General features: G+C 42.4%; 1 protein-coding gene across 2 annotated transcripts in view; it reads right to left on the bottom strand.

Annotated features, from left to right (window-relative positions):
• The window catches only part of OSCP1 (organic solute carrier partner 1), a 48047-nt gene that overhangs the window by 3908 nt on the left and 33867 nt on the right, over positions 1-10272 (bottom strand). For both annotated transcript variants that reach the window (XM_006886454.1, XM_006886453.1), the window contains 3 exons: positions 4235-4338; positions 3467-3595; positions 2974-3043 (listed from right to left, as the gene is read on the bottom strand). In XM_006886454.1, the coding sequence (XP_006886516.1) occupies positions 2974-3043; positions 3467-3595; positions 4235-4338 (303 nt within the window). The remainder of the gene's footprint in view (positions 1-2973; positions 3044-3466; positions 3596-4234; positions 4339-10272) is intronic.

A 10272-nucleotide genomic window follows, 5' to 3' on the forward strand; every position in this document is an offset into this window, starting at 1 on the left:
CCTCCCCCCCATTTGCTCCTCTCCTTGAAAAGCAAAAGAAAAACTCCCTCATTGGTACACAATCCCGCCCCCCCCGCACCTCCCCAAACCCCATCCCCTACCCCCAAATATATGTTAGCCACAATCTGTTGTAATCCAGAGTCAAATATCTTTGTTTAGACAACAAAACACAAATAGAAATACTTTTGGTATTTTCTGCTTTTAGCCAAAAATCTATCAGACATCAATAGTATCTCTAATGCTATGGCCTCCTCTAAAACTTGCCTATGTCGATGTACTGTTCTAATAATTTTTGGATGATCTTCAGCGTTATTTTGCTTGCATCAGATACTGGTGATATGTTTGATAATGTCCACATTCTGTTGGATCACCATTTTTGGGAATGGGAATGAATATGGATCTCTTTCAGTCACTTGGCCAGCCAGCTGTCCCCCAATTTTCTTGGCACAACCTGATGAGCACATCCAGGGCTACATCTGTTTGTTCAACTAGTATTCCATCAATTTCTGGAGCCTTATTTTTTTGCCAATTCTTTCAGAGCAGCCTTAACTTCCTCCTTCATTACCACTGGCTCCTAAAATAGTTCTGTGTCAGCCAGTTCTTTTTGGTCCAGTGACTCTGTGAACTCCTTCCACCTTCTTTTTTTCAAATGAAAATCATATTTGTATGCCAATTAAGCATGTGAATGGAAACAACACTAAACATATGAAACTGAGAGGCTGAATGATCTCATTCCATTTACATCTGAATCCTTCCACTTTCTTTTCATGCTTCCTGGATCATTCAATATTTTGTCCACAGCATCTTTAAGTATATCAACTCAAAGCTTGAATTTGTTTTTCAGTTCTTTCAGCTTGAGAAATGACAAGTGTGTTCTTCACTTTTGATTTTCTGATAATTAAGTGTCCTGGGCTTGAAGCACTTGTTGCAGAAGATCAAGGAATGCAGCCTTCAATATGGATTGCATCTCAATGTCAAGAAAACAAAGATTCTTACCACTGGACTTATAGGTAACATCATGGTAGATGGAGAAAAGATCGAAATTGTCAAGAATTTCATCATACTTGGAGCCACTATTACTACCCTTGGTACCAGCAGTTAGGAATTAAGGAAATGCATTGCACTGGGGAAATCTGCAGTTAGGGACCTCTCCAAATTATTGAGGAGTAATAATGTCAGTTTGAGGACTAAAGTGTGTCTAATCAGGCCACGGTCTTTCTGATTACTCACTATATACCTGAGAGCTGGAAAAATGAATAAGGATGACAGAAGAACTGACTGGAGAAGAGCACTGAAAATCCCACAGTTGTCCAAAAGAACAAATAAATATGCCTTGGAGAGGTGCAGCCTTAGTACTCTTTGGAGGCAAGAATAAGGAGGCTTTGTCTCACACACTTTGGGCATGTTGTTAAGGAGGGGCTATCCCATGGAGAGGAATATGATGCTTGGAAGGGTGGAGGGCTGATGAAAGACAGGAAGACCCTCGACCAGATGGATTAACATGGTGACTGCTGCAATGGGCTCTAGTGTGTCAGGAAGTGGGAGGATTGCATAGCATAGGACATAGTTCAGATCTGTTGTTCATAAGGCCACTATGAGTCATACTCGACTAGATAGCACCTAACAACAACAACAATCAACTTTTGCAGGCTGAAATGAAATATAGCGAACATGCAACCAAGATTTATTAATAGTAACTGGTGACTGGAATGAAAAAGTTGGGAACAAGAGAGAAGGACCAGTAGTTGGAAAATACAGGCTTGGTGACAGAAATGAGAAGAGTATAAGGTAGTCACAATTCAGTCTCTAGTACAGCAGTGCTCATTCCACAGGTGCCACCACACTGCCCTCAGGTGGTGATAGTCAGGAATGCACCCCCAAGCCTAATCTTTCCTCTCAAGGTGAATGCCTTTCTGCTTCTCAGCTTCTTCCTTCACTTTGCTACTCTTTGTCATTTGAAACAGAACTCTCTGCCTCCTGCCTACAGAACAAAGTCCCAACTGTTTAGGACCATATTCAAGTGCTTTCTAACCAGGCCCTGCCGTCGCTTTTGACTCATATGTCTGTCTCTTTATGTTATGATCTATCCACGTGAGAGCGATCCTGTTTCCTTGCTTCTCCTAAACAGGACACTTTGCTCCACTGTGCCTTTGATCACACCCTCATCTCAGTCTGGGAGCCCATTTCTCCTTCTCTATTATTAACTATTTCACCTCTCTTTAAAGCTCCACTTGAATGCTCCCTCCTGGAAAAAGTCTTCCTGGCCCCTGTCTTCTGCTCCCCACTCGAGTGGACAGAGCATGTTTTATTCAGAATTCCCAGCTAGCTCTTCTTACACTATGTTGTGGCTATTGTTTTCTTATAATTTCTTTTCTTTTTTTTTCCCTGTTGTTTTCTTACTCTGTCTTCTGCAGGGTACCTGACTCCTTTCAGGTTGAGGTCACATCTCTGTCAGTTTTGTGACCCTGGGTACCTAACCCATAGATGCAGTTTAAGAAATAATGGACTATCCCAGAATATGGACTATGGATAACAAGTAGCTAATTCAGCGAAAATGTATAAAGACAGATTTCAGAGAATCTAAAATTTCATTTTGAACTTAGCTAGTGCTTCACTTTAGAAGAAAAGATTAAAGAGAGACACTTTAGTGATCAGAATACACACAAGTGTTAGAATCAGCAACCACAAACTTAATGACATGGGCACAGTGCTATTTCACATGTCCTGGTGTGTGGTTCTGGTTTAATTATGGTTGTTGAGCCAAGCCTACAATTACCTCATTAGTCAGATCACTAGAAGTCTCCATGAGAAACTACAATTAAAAACCTGTATTTTTGTAAAGCTGAATGAAGAAGACTGCAAACAGTGAGGGAGATCTTGGCTAGCTTTGAAATGGAAACAGTTCTCATCATTCTCCGCCTGCACTTTTATATCTAGAATTAAGTTCTGATGATAAGGGAAGTGGGCACTTACCTCTGTCCGTGAAGCTAAGTTCTTTGATGTTCCAGACATATGTGTTTCTACAGGTCGATTCACACTGTACCTGATGTCAACAGAAAATATTGCAAATATTATCCAGCCCTTTTACAATGATTATTTCCTAACACACAGATATAACCCATATTTATTTTATTTTGAAACATTTAATAGCACCCAAAAAAGGTGCTGGGAATATAGAATACAATTCAGTGGGTATCAATCAGTCAAACTTCACTTCTTTCCAGAGAAAACTACTTGGGAAAGGAGAGTAGAGGTGGCTGCTCTTGAAAGATATATATGCTGTGTTATCTTACATTTGCAGTTCCTGGCTGCCCTTTGGAAATGCCAGAGTTCTGCAGGTATTTTCACTAAAGGGAAATCACTCAAGTGGTGAGCAGGGATTTTTAAAGCAGACGTCAAGGTGATTTTGTAAATGAAATCAACTTCTTTGGACTTGAGTTAATTTAGGGAAGGAAAATGTGCTTACATATTAGTTCCCAGTTTTAGGACTCGGTCTCCATAAAGCTCAAAAGAACCTTCTTTGGATGCAGTAGTGTAGTTCCCACCATGGTGGAACTGAATCCTCTTCACTTCTTTGCCTTTCTTGTTGAACATTCTATAATGCAAACACGACATAATGGAATATTCTCCATAAGCAGTCCTGGAGGCTTCTCTACTCTGTACTACAGAACAAGTAGGATTTATGTACTTCATCAAGGAAACATCCCACCCACCCAAACAAACTCAATGCTGTTGAGTCAGAGTTGACTGATAGCTAACCCTCCACTGGGTTTTCAGAGGTCGTAAATGACACAGGAAGAGAATAACCATCTTTCTCCCAAGGAGGCACTGGTGGATTAGAACTGGCTGCCTTTAGGCTGGTAGTGCAACTCCCTACAATAACAATACCAGAGATCCCTAGATAAAGATGCTTGTTTAAAACACTTGGTTACTGTAATAAAAATAATACTCTAATGAGAAATAACATCTATTTTACATGCCAGGTACTATAGAAGCACTTTACAGAACTATTATCCTATTCATCTTCATAGTCACCAAGGATGACAGCTAAGAATTGGAGGCCTGAAGAACTGGAAGGCCTGCCTACCTGAAAGGCAGAACTGAGGTTAGGACCTGACCCCAGGACTGTTGTACTGAGCAGAACCCAGGGGTTTAGCAGTGCTGCATTCTGCTCGGGGCCTACACATGGGTTTTCAGGCACCCCAAACAATGACAATTACTGTTAGGAATTCACCTGATGAGGCCAGGAACTTCAGTTCCCCAGGGAACAGGCCCAGAAATTGGCAACACAAAGCGACCATTCGAATTTTGAACTTTGTCCTTTAGAAATATTGACACCTAGGAGAAAAAAAGGTATGTTGTTGTTATGTGCCGTCGAGTCGTTTCCGACTCATAGCGACCCTATGCACAACAGCCCTAAACCCTGCTCTATCCTGCGCCAACCGCACCGCCTCTGACACACCCATCCCGATTACCCCAGTCACCGAATCAATCCATCTCATAGAGGGTCTTCCCCTCCTGCGCTGTCCCTCCACCCTCCCAAGCATGATGTCCCTCTCTAAGGACCCATCCCTCCTGGCAACATGTCCAAAGTATGTCAGACGAAGCCCCAGAATCCTTGCCTCCAAGGAGCAGCCTGGTTTAATCCTCTCCAAGATGAATCTGTTTGTTTTCCTGGCAGTCCATGGTACATTCAGTACCCTTCTCCAGCACCACAGCTCAAAAGCATCCACTCTCCTTCTGTCCTCCCTAGTCATTGTCCAACTCTCTGATGCATAACAAGCGATTGCAAATACCATGACCTGTATCAGGCGCACCTTAGTCTCCAGAGAGACACTGTTGCTCCTGAGTACCTTTGAGAGGTCCCTAACAGCAGACTTTCCCATCGCGATACACTTTTTGATTTCCTGACTGCTGGTGCCAAGAGTGTTGCCTGTGGAGCCGAGCAAACTGAAGCTGTGAACACTCTCAATCTCTTCGTCATCCATCCTGACACTGCTAATTGGTCCAGTAGCGAGAATCTTTGTCTTCTTGACATTGAGCCTTAGTCCATACGGAAGGCTGCAGTCCTTGACCCTTTGCAGCAAGTGCATGAGGTCCTCCTCAGTTTCAGCAAGCAGGGTTGTGTCATCTGCATAACGGAGATTGTTAATAGATCTTCCACCAATCCTGATGCCACAATTCTCCTCATAGACCCCAGCCTCTCGGATAATCTGCTCTGCATACATGTTGAAAAGGTATGGAGACAGGATGCATCCCTGGCGTACACCCTTCCCAATTTTGAACCATGCAGTGTTACCCTGCTCTGTTCTGACTACTGCCTCTTGGTCCAAGTATAGGTTTCGTATTAGCACAATTAAATGTTCTGGGATTCCCATTCTTCTCAGAGTCAGCCACAGTTTGTTATGATCCACACAGTCAATTGCCTTTGCATAATCAATGAAACACAGATATAGCAGTTGTCATTTTCATAGTAATATTTTCCTAGACATAAACATTCTGAGAATGAAAAAAGTGTAAAGGATGGGGATGTACCCAGTGAGCCTATAAGAGAGAAGGACACAACCACTAACACCCGTATATTTTAGTGTTTTCATGCACACTCTTTTGAATCACACAGTAAATCTGGCAAGTGAATTTTATCACCCCATTTTACATGCGATCAAGTGAGCTCAGGGTGGTATAGCCCTAGACTATCCCTATTTTAGAGATGAAGAAACCAACACTTGCCCCAAAAGGCCCAAGACTAACAAGGGGCAAGTGAGGAATGAAAACCAAAGGTCGACTCCAACTTGGTCCTTAGTTCTGTGTGAATTTTTTCATGTAGTTCCTTGGCTGGAGCTACAAGCCCCTCCATTTTATGGATGAAGAATCTACAGCTCAAAGGTTAAGACACTTCCTCTGGGTTATCCAACTAGTAGTGAATAGAGATGCAAATATTCATTCCTGCTCAACACCCTGTTGCGAATGTGGCTTTCCACTCCAGACAGACTGAATCAGAATCTATGTTTTAATGAGATCCTCAGGTTAAAATGCAAATTTCCAATTCAGTCTTGTATGTAGATTCTGACACTGGAACTCAGAGTTCCATTCAAGTGCTGGAGTGATGAGAAGGGTGGGCTGGAGCAGGTAAATCCAGCTGGCATTAGAGTTTGAAGGACTTTAATATGACTGGAGCACTATCATATACTTATTTTTATCAGGTTTGTATACTCTGCATGAGGTTTGTGTGATTAGTGGTTTGAATGTCATAAAGACTACAGGAGTTAATCAGCTTTACTGGGTTTTAGCTTCCTCATCTGTAAAATGAGAAAAGCTTAAAGGTACTTTCCAGCTTTAAAATTCTACAAGTTTGGAGTAGTAATACCACCATCAGTAAGTACTTGTTGTGTGAACAGCAATGCCATTACACAGTGCTAATGGAACTTGTAAGTAGGCAGTACTGCTGACATCAGATTATCCAGGCTCAAACCTGAGCCAGGCCACTCCCTGTTTCTGGGTGTTTGTTAAATTGTACGATGTTTCTATATCTCAATTTTCTCTCTGGTAAACTAGGATTAGTAATGGTGCATACTAAAGGGGTTAGTGTGAATATAAACTCCTTCCTATCGAGTCAGAACAGACTCTCCAGTGGGTTTTTGGAGGTTGTAAATCACACGGGAGGAGAATGCCCATCTTTTGCCGAGGAGTCTCTAGGTTAGCAGTGCAATTCCCAATTGAAAGTACTTTAATGGTAGTGGATATTGGTTACTAAAGTCTACTGCTATAAAACAGTCATGAAGTAGGAAAACCCAAACTCTACTATACAGAATGGTATGTGAAATAGCCTATTGGCCCATAGAGGAGAATGACAAAAGGAACGCAGGGAATGAGATTATCCTGGAGCTGGGCTAGGGAGAATAAGGTGCGTGTAGAGGTAGTGTGCAACCGAGATGAGCACAAAATGTGTTGGGGGGGAGATGTAAACGGCTTCACTTGGAGGGATCTACTCGATAATATGTAAAGGATTTTTAACTCTGAAATTCTGTGACCTTAGGTAAGGGAGCTCTGGTGGCCTAGTGGTAAGAAGCTGTGCTGCAATGTCAAAAGCCATGTGTGCCTCCAAGTTTGACTTCAGAATGTGCCTTCTTCCGCAGCACTGCTGGGTCTGTCTGCTTGCTTGGCTCTTTGTTGGGAGCTCAGCTACTGCTCTGACTCTTCTGTACCTGGTCATCTCACTTCATCCTCTTTTCCAGGTGATCTCATCTACTCTCATAAGTCTAATGTTCACCTCCATGCTGATGGCCTCCAGATCACAAGCTCCCCCTCTGGCATCTTCTCTGGGCATCTACTTCACTTCCTTGGTCCATTTATCCCACTGCCTATTAGATCTGTTCACAAGTAGGTTCTTAGAACAGAGCTCATTTCCTGTCTTCCCAAACTTGCTTCCCCTCCAGCGTTCCCAGTCTCAGTGAAGGGTCCAATCTCAGTGAATGGTCACCAAATCTGCACATCTCTATCACTTTCCATGTCTATTCAGTCCATAGGCTGTGCTGACCCAATGACCACTCCCCTTCAACTCAAGTACTGCTCCCCAGTACAGACTTTTATCATCTTAGCAGCCTCCAAACTGGCCTCCCCACCTCTTTCCTTCTCTGCTTTTAGTCCATACTCCATTCTAGGGCTAAGGAGATTCTTCTAGAATCTGTGTCCTACCATGCTCAGAACCTGCCAGATAATATCGCAAGCACACTCCACCGTGTGCAGCTTCCTCCTTAACAAACACACAAGGCAATTACATGTTTCTGATCCTTTATACTGAGATGGTGTCCTCTTCTGAAGACGTCACTCTCAGCTTCTCCCCTTGAACTATGAAGAACCTTGTTTTCTGTGGGCCTGGTGAAAACAGATTTCAATATAATAGATTCTTTATAAAAACTTTGCTGATTGTCTTAGGCAGAAGTTCTTTTCTATATGCACTCTCTATACTCTTCTTTGTGAAACATCTGTAAGCACTTACTGCATTCCTCACTCTTCTTCAATGAGTTCCTTGAAGGCAGTGTCTAGTGTCTGGGTTTCCTATAGAAGAAATGCAAGCCACTGAGCTTAGAGGTTGGAGTGCTAGGTGAGTACACTTTGCATGGTGTTATGCTTGATGGCAGGGCTTAGAACCAGCTCATTCTGATTTGACTTCTTGATAATAATTGACATTTCCACCCTAGATACACTGTAATAACATCTCCCCAGGTGATTATTAAAGACTCTTATAGATCCAGGGGGTTTTGTTAAAATACAGATTCTAATTCAGTATACCTAAGGTGGAAAGGCAAATTCTCAGCTGGGGAGCAATTTGAAGTTCTGATTCACGGTTTTACTGGAACAAAAAACAGTAGGAAACTGGCAGAATGCTGACCCTGCCTCTCATATCCCACCTGCATGAGAGGGAGAACAATCAGGCTCCACCAAGGTGTTATGTGCTGTCGAGTGGAATATGATTCACAGTGACCCTATGAACAACAGATCAAAATCCTGTGCTATTCTGTGCCAGCCTCATAATTTTAACACACTCCAGCCCACTGCTGTTGTCTCTGTGTCACTTATCTCCTTGAGGGTATCCCTCTCTTTTGCTGACTCTCCACCTTTCCAAGCCTGATGTCCCTTTCCAAGGAATAGCCTTTACTAACAGTATGTCCAAAATATGTGAGATGAAGCTTTGTTATCATCTCACCAAGAAGTGCTCTGGTTGCACTTCCAAAGAGTATCTGTTTGTTCTTTTGGCAGGCCATGCAAGATTCAGTAGTCTTCTCCAACACCACAACTCAAAGGCATCAGTTTTCAGTCTATCATCCTTATTTACTCTCCAGCTCTCAGACATATCAGGAAGTGACTGCTTCTAAGTACTTTGTAGAACTCCTTGACAGCAGATTTTCCCAACACAGTATGTTTTTATTTCTTGACTGATGGTACCAAAGGTGTTGATTGCAGATCCAAGTAAGATGAAATTGTTAACAATTTCAATCTTTTCTCCATCTATCATGATACTACCTATTTGCTCAGTGGTGAGTATTTTTGTTTTCTTCATGTTGAGAATCAATCCATACTGAAGGCTGTAATCTTGATCTTCTGCAGCAAGTGTTTCAAGTCGTCCTCACTTTCAGCAAGCAAGGCTGTGTCATCTGCGTAGTGCAGGTTGTTGACGAGTCTTCCTCCAATCCTGATTCTTCTTCATAGAGTTCAGCTTCTCAAATGATTTGCTCAGTATATAGAATGAATAAGACTGATAAAAGAAGACATTCCTGACACTCTTTTCTGATTTTAAACCTTCCTTCTTGCTCTGTTCAGACAAGAGCTTCTTGATCTAGGTATAGTATTTGTACGTTGTTGTTATATGCCATCAAGTCTCCTGTGTCTCACAGTGACCCTATTTTATAATAGCTCTGAAAACTGTTCTATTCTAGCCAGTTTCACTGTCTCCAACACACTTATATCCATTAGCCCAGTTACTGTGTCAATTCATCTCATCCAGGGTCTTCTCTCCTGCAATGTGTTCTACCCTTCTAAGCAGGATGTCCTTCTCCAGGGAATGGTCTCTACTGGCCACATGCCCAAAGTATGTGAGACAAAACTTCAAAATTCTTGCCTCCTAGGAATAGTCTAGGTTCACCCTCTCTAGAATAAATCTGTTTATTCTTTTGGCAGTACATTATATGTTCAATACTCTTCTCCACCACCACAACTCAAAGGCATCAATTCTTCTGTCATCTTTGTTCACTGTCTAATTCTCTGACGCATAGCAAGTAATTGCAAAGATCATGGTCTGAAACTGGGGTACCTCAGTCTCCAGACTGACATCATTGCTCCTCAGCACTTTTCAGAGGTCCCTGACAGTAGCTTTCCCCAGAGTAATTAGTCTTTTGATTTCTTGACTGCTAGTACTATGAGCAGTTGACGTGTTTGAAATCACAGGAGCCAAGAAAGCTTCAGATACAAGCTGTCAGGTCATGGGTCAGACAATGGGAGATTAATTCTGAAGGCATTTGGTAGAAGTGAAGGGGTATCCTGGTGGAGGGTGGAGCTGGGAAATAAGTGGGTCAAGGCACTGTGCTAAGGGCAGGGACTACACTGTAACTAATGGTCAACTCCACAATGAGGGATCTATCTTTCACTGCTCCACAGATTGATGTCTGTCAGATACTCCTAAACATTCAGATTAAGACAGACTAGGAAGAAGGATTGGCCATCCACTTCTGAAATAGCAGGCCTCTGAAAACCCTATGTACAACACAACACAAC

This window comes from Elephantulus edwardii, unplaced genomic scaffold, assembly GCF_000299155.1.
Source record: "Elephantulus edwardii isolate Elephantulus edwardi_28Jun2011 unplaced genomic scaffold, EleEdw1.0 scaffold00049, whole genome shotgun sequence".
NCBI classification, from domain to species: domain Eukaryota; kingdom Metazoa; phylum Chordata; class Mammalia; order Macroscelidea; family Macroscelididae; genus Elephantulus; species Elephantulus edwardii.